Source organism: Xiphophorus maculatus, chromosome 12 (assembly GCF_002775205.1).
Source record: "Xiphophorus maculatus strain JP 163 A chromosome 12, X_maculatus-5.0-male, whole genome shotgun sequence".
Taxonomy (NCBI): Eukaryota; Metazoa; Chordata; class Actinopteri; order Cyprinodontiformes; family Poeciliidae; genus Xiphophorus; species Xiphophorus maculatus.
Window position 1 is genome coordinate 5,209,435 of NC_036454.1, and position 16,573 is coordinate 5,226,007.

At 38.4% G+C, this 16,573-nt stretch overlaps 1 protein-coding gene across 1 annotated transcript in view; it reads left to right on the forward strand.

The window, feature by feature from the left end:
• The window catches only part of antxr2 (anthrax toxin receptor 2), an 85,280-nt gene extending 69,717 nt beyond the window's left edge, over positions 1–15,563 (forward strand). Inside the window, exon 17 of the mRNA XM_005808789.3 lies at positions 13,137–15,563. Within this exon, the coding sequence (XP_005808846.1) occupies positions 13,137–13,193 (57 nt within the window). The 3' untranslated portion in view covers positions 13,194–15,563. The remainder of the gene's footprint in view (positions 1–13,136) is intronic.
• Positions 15,564–16,573: the final 1,010 nt, after the last annotated feature.

The window sequence follows — 16,573 nt, forward strand, 5'->3', positions numbered from 1 at the left end:
CTGCAGAAACGCTGCTGCTATTAAAGGGTCAACAAGAGAATCTGTGTTTAATAAAAAATGGCAGAGATTCAAAGTAGCTGTCACCTTCACCCAAATGGATTAAATTGGTTAATTGTAAGTTATTTTCAACTGACTGTGTGTGTAAAACAGAAATTTGTTGCTTTGCGTCACATTTTGCCTGATAGATGCTGTTTCAATTATAAGCAGCTTTGTTTACTTAGAGCATGTAAAACCATGATGTTTAAGCAACGGCGGGCTTTGGTTCCATCTGCATAAATGAGAGGAACAGAGGCTGAGCACACGATGCATTAAAAAGCTGCTTGTTGATGGCGCCGTGGCCTGCAGACACGATGTGAGCTTATGTTTCTGGTGCAGTTCTGAGTGTTTGTGGCGTCTCTGCCGACCGCTCTGGGAGGACGTTTGTGCCGAGGACACGTAATTTAAAAGTACAGATGAGCCCACCGGCTCTCTGCGGACGCTGATACTCTGTGGCATCCAGAAGGGAAATTAACAAATGGCCTCTTGTTTATTTTTGGTTCATGTTCAGAGTTCTTGCTCCGAAGTGTTGCACATGTTGTCTGAGCTGTTCCACCGCAGAGCTGAGCTTCTGGGACATAAAACAGCTGCGTGTCCGCTGCAGAGCTGCCTTTCTTTTCTTGTTGTTTTCTCTCTTTGATTTTGATGCTGCTGCAATTTATTTTAAAGGATCTTCATTTCTTGTTATCGGTGTATTGTTTTCAGATATAAGAAGTCATAAATACATCCAGGTTTTCCAGATTTGGTCTGCAATTATAGGGAGTGACAAAACTAATTTAGTTTTTGTGTTGTAGTTCTGGTAAGAGAACTACAAGACCCATGATGCAGTGCTGCAAAAAGCACTTTACTAGGGTTGTAGGTGTAAAAATAGAGGAGTCACGTTCCAGTATTTAATAAATCTTTAGCAAAGGTATAAAGCATGATCCTTCCTGTTTTATTTGAAAACAGAAGATAAGTTGGTTTTTAAATTACTTGTCGAGATCCCACAGCTAAATTAAGACAACAGTTCTAAAATTTAACAAATGTCAATTTACTTCTGTTTTTTGGCCTCTAGGCCCTTCTAGATCAGAGTCATAACGCTAGTCTGGGTTTCTTAAGCTGTCAAACAAGAAAAAGACGGTATGATTATAAGGAACTTAGTCTGAGGTGTTCTAGATACCAACAAAAGATGTATGATGCATTTACCATCATAGTGACTCAGAAGTGAACTCCAGTATTTTGTTATTACATGAATAATGAAAGATACGGTGATAAACTCCAACCTGATTAATATTTTTAAATCAAAAGAGCATAATGTTTGAATTAATTTAAGAAAATGTGATTCTGAAACATGTCTGCACAGAGGTGTAGTTAGTAGTCTTCCATCTACAAGGTTTGAATTTTTCATTGGTGTCTTTCTACATGTCTACTCAAGATGGCTAAGGCTACCGCTAACTAGCTGCTAATATACCCTTGATAGCTAGCTAACTAGCTTTTTGAAAGTATCATGGGTAAATAGCACTTTGTCGGCAGTCGGCCGGATGAATTTCGTACGTTTCTGTGGAGATATAGGTCTTAAGTATTATAATGATCTTAAAAAGTCTTGAATTTGAGTTGGTAAAACCTGTGTGAGTCCAGAATACCAGCTGAGACGTTGAGTAGGACTCCAGTTTGAGAATTACACTACAAAAATGCAATATCTTACGCAGTAATTTTGGTTTAGATTCTAGTGCAAATATCTTAGTAAACTTGAACTAAGACAAAACTAAATTAAAAGTCACTTTTCAGCAAGATATAGGAGTTTGTTTTAAGTGAATAATTTCTTAATATTTTTTAATGAAAAACCATTAGTTGAACTGGCAGATTGTTTCTCTTATGACACCACATGTAAAATCTGTGAAATAATCTGTCAAAAGAACAAGCACTATTAAGAAATTACTTACTTAAACAAGCACCTATATGTTGCCGAAAAGTAACTTTTGAGTTAGTTTTGCCTTATTTGAAGTGTATTAAGATATTTGCACTAGAAATTAAATCAAAAATACTTGGTAAGGTTTTGAATTTTTGCAGTTTAGAAGTAAACATCCACATTTATGTGGGTTTCGGACAATTTTGTTGAGAATCCTGAACTTCATTATGACATTTTGGGAAGATGTGTTGCATTTCAAGTCATCTCTACTGAATCTAGGTGTTGTCAGGACGCCATTTATTTCTGGATCTTTTGCATTAGATTCCAGATTAGGCTTATTGGAGTTTTAAAGTGTCACTCTGCAGTTTTTCCGTTCCAATCTGTCCACCTATCTGCTTTTCTGCTCAGGTTCTATCAGCACTTACATTTTTAGAAACCACGCACAAGTCTGGAGAGGAAGTATTTAAACTTTTATTAAAAGAACCACGGCTGTGAGCTGTGACTAGTTCTTCCTACAAGCATCTGTTTGATGCTACATGCTCTTAAAAAGAAAAGAAAAAATGAAAAGGGGTGCTTTTATGAATGCATGACACAATGGACGTTAAAACCTGCAGCGTGTGAGGAAACGTTGGTAGGGGTTTCGGGTTTCACGGGTCGTAAAATGTGCTGGCTCTCAGCAGGGGAAGGTGCACTTTCTAAACTGGCTCTGCTGCTGTTGGAGTCGGTCGATTAGCTGGAAAGCCAGTAGTCTGAGTGGAGTGGGGCGACTCGGGCAACGCGAGAACAATCCCTCCTCTGTCTGATCCTGCTGGCACCGCTCCACGCTCATCCTCCCACGGTCTCCCTCGCTTATGATTATTTTATCATTTTAAATTCTTCATGCCGCATCGCCGTGGCACCGGCCCCGCTCGAGCTCGAGCAGAGCGGCGCGTTGGCCATACAGTACATTCACACTACAGCTATTTGGACGGCGCTCTGGTGTGGCTCTGTCCCGGTCCCTCGGTTGGATTCTGCTCGTCCATTAGTGCCATCTGTGCCTTCATGCGCCGTCTGTGAGGGACCCGTTGACGCCAAAACGATTGGCATTTCTCTGGAACAACCAGAGGGACGGTGCCCAGAGCTTTTAGCTGCCAATGATGTGCACTTACTCTGACAAAACCAGAGGGTGGTGTTGGTGGTGGTGAGGGGGTGTGAGGAAGCAAACAGGAGGCTTGAGCAGAAAACAGCTGCAGCTTCAGTCCTGCTGCTTCCATGTTTAAGCTTCAGGAGATGCCACTTATCCCTGCATCAACAGACAGAGGAGGCACGGTTAAAAAGCTCTTTCATCATTTACATTCAGGACGTTTAGCCGGATTTATTCTGCTTAAAGGATATCTGCTTGAGTGAAAAGGTAAAACAGTCAAACTCTGTCTTCAGCCAGCTTGTCCTCGTCATCATGAGACTAAACCCGATTTCTTTCACGCAGAAACAGAGCGGAGCATGCAGCCTACAGAGGAGCATACAGTCAAACTCATTTTAATTTGGGGCCACATCAAAAATCATGAATAATTATTATCAACACACCGTTGAAAATGATGCCCTTCTCTGCATTCAGTTTGCACTTCTTAAAACTAAAGGGACAGTATTATGTAATAGTGTCATTTTATAACACAATCAAGTACCTGTCAAAAGAAATTTGACATCATAATTTAATTTATTGAAATTGGGCCTCTGTCTCTTTAAAATCTCCTGCTCTGTCTGAAACTCCACCTTCAGGAAGTCATCATAACATGGCTTCTCTATTAACCCTTTAGCAACATTTTTTATCAATGTTGCACTGAGAGGTAGCTCCTATAATGAGCTCAGCAGATGGTCAGTGCCACCAGGTGTTTGCTAATTGCTGCTGGCTAGTCTATAGGAGCTGCGGAAGAGGGCTGCTCTACAATGCAGAAGCTTGGAAACTGCAGCTCTGAGGAGGAGCTGCATCTCAAAGGCGGGGCTTGGTCCTCCCAGGCGTTTTGCACAGCTGAATGGTTGCCATGGAAATTAAGGAATCTCTCAAACATTAAAGAATCCAGGCAACATTTCACATATGTTTTTGATGAAGGGATAACATTATAATCTGATGAAAAGCTAAAAAAAAAATTATTTTGTGATTAGTAAACTAATCTGCCAGTGGAACTTGTACTTTTTCATCAATATCAAGGACATATTTACGTTTTGTTAGTTAGTTTTGGCTTATTTCAAGTGTACTAAGATATTTGTATTAGAAACTAGACCAAAAGTACTTTTTGCAGAGTAACTTAGCAAATATAAGAGAGACACCATACCAACGATAACACCCAGTACTTTCTTCTTCTTTTTTTTTTGATAAATTGAACACAATCCAAATTGCATTCACACAAATGATTGTTGTTTGATATATTGTGCAGCTTTTTGTTCTGCAGGAGGAAAAACTATGACTAGGTTTCATTTCTGAAGGTTTCTGACAAAAAGTCTCGGATTCAAAGTAATTAAACCTGCAACACAAAAAAATGTTTACAAATTTTTACATTTACTAAAATATCTGAAGTGCACGCCCTAGAAAGCCTGCAATTATCATGCCCTCTTCTGACCCCTAACTACACATTTAGAAGATGCTAACCCTTGTTTCAGAGCAGTGCAATTAATCTGTGGTCGTATATTATTAGTAGAAAATTGTCTTTCATCAGTCAGATGATAAATCAACAAATTAAACTAAATGCTTTGTGTGTAATTCGGATCAAATGCCTCCAGCCAGATCTCTAAACCCACCAGAAACCAAGACAGAGGAAGCTCTGAATCCTCGTTTCTTTATGAAGCGTGCGACTTCTGCTTTACAACTGAAGTGAACAGATCCTGAAAGTAACTTATTTTCCAGCATTTTCCATGATTTCTGCTAATACTAACAGTTGTGTGGAGAGGCTTTTTTTTTCTCCCACCACTACACCTTATGTGCTTGTATAATCTTTATTCATCTCTTTACAATCCGTAGAAATGCCTGAGTTGTCAGCGAGCATCATGTATTTGGCCGAGTCTCAGGTGGCTCTGATTTCCCAGCAGGCCAGATGGCAGCGCTGTGTGGGCAGTGTGTGTGTGTGTGTGTGTGTGTGTGTGTGTGTGTGTGTGTGTGTGTGTGTGTGTGTGTGTGTGTGTGTGTGTGTGTGTGTGTGTGTGTGTGTGTGTGTGTGTGTGTGTGTGTGTGTGTGTGTGTGTGTGTGTGTGTGTGTGTGTGTGGACTCGGGGCTGCGAGATGAGGGCCAGTAGCCTTGTGGAGGGAGAATTGCTCACACTCTGGCTCTCTCCTCTGTTCCCCGTGCAGCTGTGCTTCTCCCTCCAACTTGAACTTTTAATGTGTTCAATATGTGGCCAAGGACTCGGAGTAAAACAGAACACATGTCCGGTGGCTGAGACTCGGCAGGCGGGGGGGCGCCGAGGCGACAGCAACACTGCGTACACTTGTTTTTTTTAATTAACTTGTCAAAGTCTGGTGCCTCCATCAGACTGAGACGAACACTTGGCACTTTTCTGACTGATGATTTCACTTCCGGTGCCTTTTGATAACGCCTTTGAATTTTACCTGGAGTCTCTGTAACCCTGAGAAGTAGAGATTTTAAGTCAGGAACGTTTTGAGACCAGCAGCTACTTTTTCTCTCACCAGCCTGGTGAGAGCTAAACTGCAAAAACACAAAATATTACCAAGTACTTTTGGTCTAGTTTCTAGTGTAAATATCTTATTGCAATTGAAATAAGACTAAACTAATTTGTGAGTAACTTTTTAGCAAGATATAGGAACTTTTTAAAGTCTATAATTCCTTAATATTTTTGAAAAAGTACTAGTTCCAATCGCAGATTATTTCACTTATGATAACTGAAAAATGTCCTCTTATAATTGGAACTAGTACTTTTTTATCAATATTTTTTAGGAAATGTATGACTTTTTAAAGATGTAAAGATTTGGACAACATTGACTGTGTTGCAGCTTCAATTCTTTTGAATCTGATCATTTCTGCAGGATACAAAGACACTACAGTCTGTCAGAGTCCCTCAGGAATGGAACCTAGTCAAAGTTTCTCGACCTGCAGAATGAAAAGCTGCACAATACATTGAACAACAATCATCAGTGGAGACTGCAATTTGGATTGTGTGCAATTTATCAATCACAAAGCTCTGGATGTTGTAGATATGGTGTCTATTTCATATTTGTCAAGTTGCAGAAACACAAAATTTTACAAAATATTTTGGTCTAGTTTCTAGTGCAAATATCTTAGTACCCTTGAAAGAAGACAAAACTAAAATACAAGTAACTTTCAGCAAGATATAAGAGCTTGTTTTAAGTCAACAGTTCCTCAACATTGATGAGGCAGATTATTTCATTTATAACAAGACTTTTTTCCTATGTTATACATGAAATAATCTACCAGTGGAACTATTACTTTTTAACCAATTTTAGGGAATTCTTTCCTTTAAACAAACTCATATTTCTGTTTCAGTGACTGCCGTGCATCACCACATACAGCCCTGACATTTTAGTTACTCCATTGTTTTTTTTTGTTGTTTTTTATCGCATGAATAAAGATGTTTTTAGACGGGCTGCTGAAACATTTTAAAAAGATCTCTTTGGTTAAGCTTTATTTCCATATAAGTCAAAATCTAAAACCCTCACAACTGTTGCAAACATAGATATCATTTATTTTTTACTCTTAAAAGAAACTTGTGTGACTGATTAGCCCAAAAAACCTAAATCCTCTTAAATATATTTATTCTTATGTTCAAGAACAAACAGAGCAGCAGAAAACACACAGAGTTGACATGCTAATTAACTGTGTGTTGATATCTTTATCCACTTTAAATTAGCTGTTTATTTCACTTACCAGAAAAACAGATAAGAGTTAGAAAAACTAGTGAGGAGTTGTGCAGGCGCCCTGTTGCTGTTGGATCAAGTAAAACCTAGATTAACGAAGATACTGTATGGGCTGCGAAGCTCCAATGTGCGAGTGGAAAAAAAGTCTCTGTTCTGGTAATAAAGTCTTTCAAAGCCCGAAAGCTTATCACTGCAAAATAAGCATCTTGCAACTGGATTACAACTCTCATGCTTGCAAGTGTTTTCACACTCCAGTCCAGATGGGAGCTTCGTTCTGTAACCTAAATAGAAGCTTCTTTCCTCCATCTTTTGTCTTTGATATCGTAAATGTGACACACTATAAAGTCGATTAATTCGCCCAGCCAGTACAAATATTTGGAGAGGGGCTAATACTCCATCAGCTGTGTTTATTTCCTTGTATTTGTATCCCAAAAAAAAAAAAAAAATTGTGAAGGCGACTCATTTCAAACTTGTTCTGAGCAAACAGACACAAAATGCAGATTTGTTGAGCGCGTAGAGAATTAATGCAATCTGATTTATTCATTAATTGGTGAAAGAGACCCAAGAAGAATCAATGTATTATTAGTTGGACAGTTTAAACTCTGCGAGTTTTAGAATCCGACATTCTAGGATGTCTGATTTTAGAAGGGAATTAGTTTAGATATTGAATTTAAGAAATAGATTCAGGTGGAAAATAATTATTAAAATATTTGTTATTTTCACACTTCAAAACTGAAAATTTAAAATTCAAATCTACTTGCAGTTTGGTGAAAGCCAGAGTTCCTCTGAAGAGTTTCTATGATATATAATGTAAAACAATAAGGAATAAACCATGTAAAACACTATAAAATAACAAAAATAAATAGAAGTATCAGTAACAACACCCCAAAAATCAATTGGAAGTGCAGTAGGGACTTATGGTTTTAAAAACAAGTTAAAGAATATTAAAATGACAATTAAACAGGAGTAATATTCTCCCTTTTTCTGTCTACTTGTTCAAATTAATGGTTCTTACCTGTTGCAGACAGATTTTATATTTCAGCTCGAGTTTACAGAAAAGTGAACAAATCTTCCAGCTAGCTAACAGCTACTCATAACTCCTCTGTTTCAGCTCATTTTAGACATTTACAACTAAAATACAGAATATTTGGTGTACACCTTTTTAAAAGAAATATACATTTTTTCTCACTTTTCTCAGCTGCACATCCTCTACTAGCGTTCTGTTACTCTAAGCTACGTTTCCGGCTGATCAGTCAATTGATACCTCAATCACTTTAAATTTGTTTAGCAACACCTTCTGTAAACTGAAAGTGTTGAAATAAAGATAAACTAGTACAGAAATTACCTCAATCACCTTCATGCTTTAGTCTGGTCTTTGGTACCTTTACACTTATTATTTAGCCAAACTGGACTGGATGATGTGCTGAGAAAATAAATACATTTTCTTATTAACTTAAAATCAGTCCAGACTGAATGCTAAGACAGCAGGTAGTCTGCAGGAATGTTCTCCTGCTTTTTGCAGCAGTTAATTGATGAGTTGCAGATCTACGGTTAAGTTGTAAATGATGCAGAAACTACAAATCGAACCAACATGATAAAAGTCTTTCTGTTCATGCATTGATTTGATTCTTAAAATACAGTAAAAACCAAACACTGGTAAAAGCTTTTAAGATTTTTAATAACACATTTTTATACTTTTTAAAGCTGATGTTAAAAGCAGAAATACAAATGACTGTAATGAGTTTATGTCACATTTTATCCATCTACTTTTAAAAACTGGATAACTTTTACTAACTTTGTAACTTTGGTAAACTCTTAGAGCAAAAGTGCCAAACTACAGCCGCCATGATGTTTCATGTTGCCCTCTAGACTGTAGAGTTGTTTGCTTAAATAATATTTTATTAAGAAAATCAAAGCAGTTTTTATCCATATCTTACCAAACTACATCTATGTGTAAAGATGTTTCATATTATTTGATTTTAAGAAGTACTTATCAACTGCAGAGACAGCTAATTATTAATATTTTAACAACAGTTTGTTAATGGAATGGAATGAAAAGGAGTTTCACACTTCTGTTGTAGAAAATGGTTTAGGGAATAAAATAATTTTTTTTCCATAGTATATAGATTTTTCCATACTGATCCAGACTTGAAAAGCAGGCCAGCGTGGCTGGATGTTTTACTTAAAGAAATAAATCAGTACGTCGAACTTTTTCAAGCTTTGTAAGGACCTGTGGAGGTAAAGTCAATCATTGTCTCTATTCATACACTTCAAATGTAACTTCAACTGTGACAGGTTTTTTTATTTCAGTTTCTAAGATATTGTTTGGTCGATTAAACTGGCCTATTTTTTAATTAGTGAGAATTTTATTTAGAAATTTTATGACATTTAAGTTCAGGTAATCATATTTCTAATCAGAAAATAGTAATAAAGAGTAATTTTTGTTACATTTCTTAATAAATAATTAACAAAAAGCATTTCCCTTCATGCTTGTACACTGCAAAAACACAAAGTCTTACCAAGTATTTTTAGTCAAGTTTCTAGTGCAAATGTTATAGTGCACTTGAAATAAGACTAAACTAATTTACAAGTAACTTTTCAGCAGAATATATACGCTTATGTCAATAATTTTTGTATTTAATTTTAAAAAGTAAAAGTTCCACTTTTTTTCCAGTAATTAGACATTTTTTCAGTTTTTAAGTGAAAAAAATCAACCAATAGAACTAGTACATTTTCCATCTGAATACAAGAACTATTGTGCTTACTTATCCTTTTGAAAAGTTGCGTTTAAGTTATTTTCATTTTGTTTCAAGTGTACTAGGATATTCGCAGTATAAAGTGGATAAATATTCTTGGTATAACACCTCATCTGAAGGTTTAATCCTATATGTAAATAAAGAGAGAAGGTTCCTACTTTTTTATTCAAAACACTCTGAGCTTTGTTCACAATGATCTGCTTTGGTTGCCATGTTGGGCCGCTCTTGTAAAATAAGAATAGATGCGGCTTTCAATATATTTCCATTAGCTCCGACAGGAAGCCAGTGGAGTGTCTGTAATGAACCTTATTAATCACAGCCCTCATTTGGAAAAGTCTCTGTGACCCCCACCCTCTCGCCGTCTTGTCCCTCCACCTGACTCATCCACCCGTCACGCTCCCCTCCGTCCGTCTGATGAGATTCCTCTGATGCTTCACGCTGACATATTCAGACTATTGTTCCGCCGCTCTGGGCGGCACAGGTGGGCCTCCATCTTCTCCAGCATGGTCCCCGCTACAGAGCGCTGCTCCCTGCCAAGCCAAACCCCCGTTTGTCCTCTGAACAGGGAAGCTGGAATAGGTTTGACCGTATTGCGGCGCACCTGCTTCACCCGCTCAGCAGATACCCCACCACCCCGCCCCGCCCCGTTAAACCCGTAAAATCCACTGAACTTAGCGGCTCTGATGGCCGCAGCCAAAACAGCATCTGATGTGCCTTATTTGTTGACTGTGTGAGATTAGTTGCAGAGGGTACACGTCGAGGGGCTTACCATGCAGAGATGGAGCGGCGCCCCCCACATCTCCTCCATCAAACACCCACCAGCCTTGCCAAATAATGAGAAATGGAAGACGCTCCAGCTCGTTTGAAGCCCCTCGTCACAGTCGGTCCGCACATTTGGCTCCCGTGCCGGATTGTGGAGCAGAAACCTTCAGGAAGCCCACCGTCCGATCCGGGACAGGAACGCGATTACGAGACGTTTCTATCTGCAACAATCTGCTTTTGTTTTCCGTTCAGACAACCAAGCAGGTGTGTACACATCAGAGGAGCGACTGAGTGCCAGATCAAACTTTTTCAGTCACTCCAATCACAATTAAGATCGACTCTTTTCTATTCTTTGTCTTCCTCTGTGTTTTTATGGCAGATGGTCCTGCAGAATCAAGTTCCTGCTAAAATGGGAACGTCAAACTCATTTTTATTTCAGGTCACATCAAGATCGTTAATGTCCTCAAAGGGCTGGTTGTGGCAGAATGCAGCGATCAACAAACCCGTTAACACTGAAAAAACACAAAATCTTACCAGCACAGATAGCTTAGTACACTTGAAATAAGACAAATCTAACTAATGTTACTTTTCAGCAAGATATACGAGATTGTTTTAAGTCAATAATACTTGAATAGGGATTAAAAAGTTCTGGTTCCACTGGCAGCAATTTTCACTTATAACGAGACATTTTTCCATCTTATAAATGGAAAAAAATCTGCCAGTTTATCTGGAAGTTTTCTATTTAATGTTAAGGAATTATTGCTTTAAAACAAGCCCCTATATCTCACTGAAAAGTGACTTACAAGTTAGTTTTATCTTATCTCAAGTGCACTAATATATTTGCACTAGAAACTAGAACAACTAGAAACTAGAAATTTTCTCTGAGTTCCATTTTAAAGATGTAACAATTTTTAACATCTTTTCTTATTGTTGCCGTTTTTGATTAGTTTAATCAAAAACTAATTTGATTTGAGAGATAAAATAATACTTAAGCACTCAACTGTTGTCTTAAAGTTCAATTAATTCAACATACACACTCATGGCGGGCCGGGTTTGGCCCCCGGGCCGGGTTTGGCCCCCAGGCCTCGAGAACGAAGCTGGCTGTTTTAGGAAGCCTGTCTGATTTCTTCACAGGTTCAAATGTAATTATACAATGCAAACATGTCTGGTTAACAGAGGAGGCAGAAATATCCAAGAACCCATCTGACTGAAGATCCAGAAAAAGTGTTTAGTTCACACAAACCTAAGAATCATATTTCTCATATTTCATGTGAAAAATGTGGCCTGGATTGTTGTGCAGGATATTTTTTCCTTCTGAAGTCATGCAAAGCTGCCTCTATATTATTGATACTAAAAACATAAAACAACTTTATTCTGCTGTTTTTGATTTGTTAGATCCCACAAATTTCTGACTTGTTCAGTTATCAGCCCATTTTATTAGAAAGAAACAATTCAAATTGACCCAAACCTTCAGAAAAAGTCAAATTAGAGCTCATTCCTGTATTCCAGCTTTAGTATTTAATCTGGCAGGCCTGTTAAAGGTCATGTTGACCTTCATCTGGTCTAAATGTCCATCCCAGTTTGGATCCAGGAAGGTTCATGGTCAGATTTCACCTGGATGTTGGTCAAATTCATGCGTTTTCTATCTCATTTCAACTGAATTATTGTCTTTCATTTGTCACCTGAAGAAATTTTTACAAAGCAATTCATACCCAGTTATATAAACCTGGTTTAAATCTAATACAGTTTCAGCTCCCAGACTCAAATTTTGTACATTTTTTAATGATTTTTGGATGTTTTCAACGTTTTTCACAGTGCATGAACATTAAAGCTAAATTATTTTATTGTATGTTCCAAACACTATAGTAATCACCAAGCTGTGCACAAATCAAAACCTGAGACTCTGCTAACTATCAGTTCCTGCAAAATTGGACTAAGAACTAATAGTTTGTTCTCAGAAACTGAGAAATGAGATACTGATGGATGAAATGCAGCGATTTTCTCTCCTTCCACTTTATTCTCTTTAGAAGAGAAGATAAAAAAAAAAACTGTTTTCTTTTTCCCCTCATTATTTTCTCAACCCATTAAAACTGTGTATGAACCCTGACAGTTGAGGTTATTTCTGAATATTTCAGATATTTATTTACATATTTTGTTTTTTGATTCCACATAAATTGCATATATTTCAGTATTTGGCTGCATTTTCTTTACACATCTTCCAAAAATATTCAGTGAGCTCATCTTGGTTCCTCAAACAGGCATTAATGGATCTAATTTAGGGTGAGTGGGTTCGTGTTTGAAATCAGGTTACAGTAGGAACGCAGAGACACGGGAGCGGGTTCAGTGTGTGTGTGTGTGTGTGTGTGTGTGTGTGTGTGTGTGTGTGTGTGTGTGTGTGTGTGGTTGCGAGGCAGTGGAGGATTCGCTGTGTGAGAGCTCCCTCTTGGTGTCAGTCGGCCTACTGTTGGTGGAGCCTCAGACACACAACAGAAGGAGCCGGGACTTTACAGGAACCACCGTTTTTGTTTTGTTGCGTCTATTATCAATGCAGCAAGTTGACAAGTTAATACTTTACTTTGCACTTTTGTTTTGGGTTTTCTCATCTCTAAATTTCCCATAAACATGGAAATATTCTGTTTGCCACCACAACTTTAATGCTTTTATTTCTTAATCTCTTCTTTTTTTTTTTTTTTTGTAAAACAAATTAGGAACCAAATGCTGTGTTGATCAAATTGAACATACCGTTATGTAAAATGTCTTTAGGATAAAAATTAAAAGAGACAAATTATAAAGTGAAACCAAACTTTGAATGCTGTGTTTTTGTCATTTTCAGGGCCGCTGTGTTAATTTCAACCGTGTGCCACATCAGGCGAGCAGAACTACTGTGTGAAAGCGACGGAGCTCATGGCTGCCGACCAGACAACAGATTCAGGGTTATTTTGGTTTTGCCAACGTTTCTTGCAGCTGGAACCACTACACGTTTCCCCGGCCGTCACTTTTTACACCGAGCTTCCTCTCTAGTTCTCACGCATAGATCTCTGCATCGTACCGGCTGAAACATGTAATGTTTTAGTGTTATTTTTAACCTCTAACTTATTTACTGCCTGATTCCGAATCTCTTTTCTTTGTTTGTTGGTTTTTGATAAAAAAGAAGAAAAAAAAAACTAGCTCCTCAGAACTCAGCACTCAGTCTGTGTTAGCTTTTCATGTGCACCAAAGACTTAACATATTCTGACCATATTGTGCCTTCTGAAAAAAAGCCTGGTTTCATGGACACAGACGGAAACTATCTATAAAAAAAAAAGAAAGAAAGGGGGCTGTTTGCCTTTGGCGTGGAAGTCGGAATAATCCCAGTGGGGCCTCCAAAGTGCAGTAGTCCGTTTTCCTTTTGGCAATGTCTCATCTCGACTCTTCTCCAACTTCAGCGGCGCTGGATGCCCGGCGGCTGCCCTCTGACTGGCTTATCCTGTCATTTCATCACTGAGAAGTGCACACGCATGACAAATTGTAGACAGGACGCCCCAAGGTGTTGGAAGGCACCAAGACTTTGCCCTTTAGTTTTTTTTTTTTTGTTGTTCTTACAGATACCTTCCTTTCATTATGCACTCGGGACAAGGAAATTAATAGAGCGTTATCGGACCGCAGGACAGCCTTCTGAGCGGGACGCGTCTCCAGCTACGTTTGAGGGATTGATGCCTTCCAGACCTTGACATGGCGCTTGGTGTTTTCGGTTCAGTCTGCTCTCTGCTCAGTAAGGCGTAGCACATCACGGCCGATAAACAGGCCTATCAGTTAGGACTTAAGCCACAGATGCAACTGCACTCCCTTCGCCTGCGTCACAACTCGCCTGTTCCCCCAGCGCCCGAATATCAAAGTTTAATTAAAATAATTAAAGGCAACAGCAAGCAGCAGCCTGTGAAGACTTGGCTGTCTCTTTTTTTATGCCTTTTTGACTTTGAATGACCTATAACTGTGCAACCAAAAAGGAGGACACGGCGCCGCGGCGACGGTCCACCATGTCCAAAACGCAAACCCAAAGCAACGGATGCGACGGACGGATAAGTATTGTTCATTTCCAGAAATGATGCCCCCCTTCCCACCCTGATATCCCCCCCCAAAATAATCCGGGGTTATATATTTATATTTATTGTAGACTTCTCAAGCGCGCTGTCATGACGCCAATCCTAAATGATGTTAGTGTGAGCGGAAACACTGTGGGGGAGGAAAGGGGGCAGCTGAAGAAAAAGGCTCGAATGATCCAGTCACTTCGGATACCGTACTTCAGACGCAGAATGGATATTCGAGTCGAAACCTGACAAAGCGTGCCGGCTTTGACGGGAAGCGGTATAGACAATGACCAGTGGCTGGGTCAGTGGGATGTCTCCGTGCAAGCAGGGAAGCTTATCAAATGACACTAAAAATAAGTTCAACAACCATCAAGTTTGAGGGGGAATGGGTCTCACATTCGGGAGTACGTGAGACGGGGCGTCGGGCTGCCAACCCACTCTAATTATTCCTTTGTTTCGGCGCCGTCCTGATTGGACAGACATGAATAATCCCAGGTCCAATCCTCGGGGTGCGCTGGTATGTCTGTCCTTATTTAAACGCTTTTAGCTCCTTGCATCATTTTTACAAGTTGATATTTAGTTGAGCGTCTGACTCTTTGTGAAATTTGAAAACGTAGGCGGCGTCTGCTTTATGTTGCCACTAAGAGCGCAGGAATGCTATTAACCTGAACTAATGAGGTATTTACATGGCCGTCACAACACGTCACCTTCTGAGTACATTATTACACATCCTGGTTGCACCTATTGCTGTTCATAGAAAATTAAAAGCAATAGAATTTAGTTTTTTTTTATTGATGGCACCAATAAAATCAATTATTTTTGTAAATTTTTTTACCTGTATTTGTGTGAAATGCTGTACAACTGCTTTTTAATCAACATTTGCAATGTTTCTTAAATTCAAATTGGATTGCATGTTTGATTTTTTTTTTGTTTTACACACCAACCAGCTCAATAACTAATCCATTTAAGATCAAACTGTCTGTAAAAATGAAGCTTTTTGTATTTACAGCACCTTAAAATTCAGATTTGAGTCACACAAGTTGGACTTGAGCTGCAGACTGAAACATCAAAAAGCATGTTTCTCTTTATTTCTTTTAAATGTTTTATTATTGTATTTAAAGCTTATTTCTGTTTTACACTGTTTTTTATTATTAAAATCTGTTGTGTCAAATGCACAAACGGCAAAAAGCAAACAGCGAGTTGAGTTTTTTCCTGTGGCTTTTATTAACACGTGTGTGCTGGTAGGGGTGGACACGCTGAAGGCTATCTTTAATTGGGCCCTTACAGATTTATAGGGCCCGACAGTGAGCGTGATTATAGTGTGTGGGCATGTGTGGGGGTGTGCATGTGTAGGCGTGGACGGAGGAGTGGACAGTGTGTAGCCTCTCCCCCGGTGAAGTCGGCTACCGGAGGCACCAAACACAAAATGAATCTGAATCCCTCTGAGGTTTTCATCGCCCTAAAAACGAGTTCTTTTAGTGAAATATGTGTATTGGTGCAAAGTGTGACAACACGCGACCTCAGGTGTGTGTCTGCGATACACATACCTGCATTGTGAACACTCTGCAGCCCAGCATTAATATCCCAGCACTCAACAAAAATAAAAAAGGGTTTTCAGGTCAAAGAATTGGAATGAAATCATGTTGAGTTGCTTCAAAAAATGAGTTTCCTAGGTTGTCTTAAAAATTACTGAAAACATGGAATTTGTTTTTTGTATTTTTAAGGTTTTACTTGTTTTGAATCCTGTGATTAAAACTAAAAACTCATAATTTGTTTAATTTTTAAATCAAACCTTTGTGGCTACAATAAAATAAAATTTAAAAACCCACAACATTCAACATTTCAACCTGGAAAAAATGCAAATGTAACCATGGGAAACTTGTAAATTATTGAAGCATTTGCATTGGGGATCTATGTGATCTCAAACGTGACAATATATATGTATATATATATAATATATATTTTTTTTTAAGTCAAAGCAAAATACAGTCAAGTTGTGGTATTACAAATTATTTTTGTCAGACTGCTGTAAATGCTTTTTCATACAAACAAAATACATAAGCAGTACACACAATTAATTTAAAATGTCTATAAATATTTAATATTTAAACTCAAGTCAATTTGTCATAATTAAAAGAAATATGGCTCACAAAACAAACTTTCGATACATTATTAAAAAATGAAATAACATTAACACCCATGT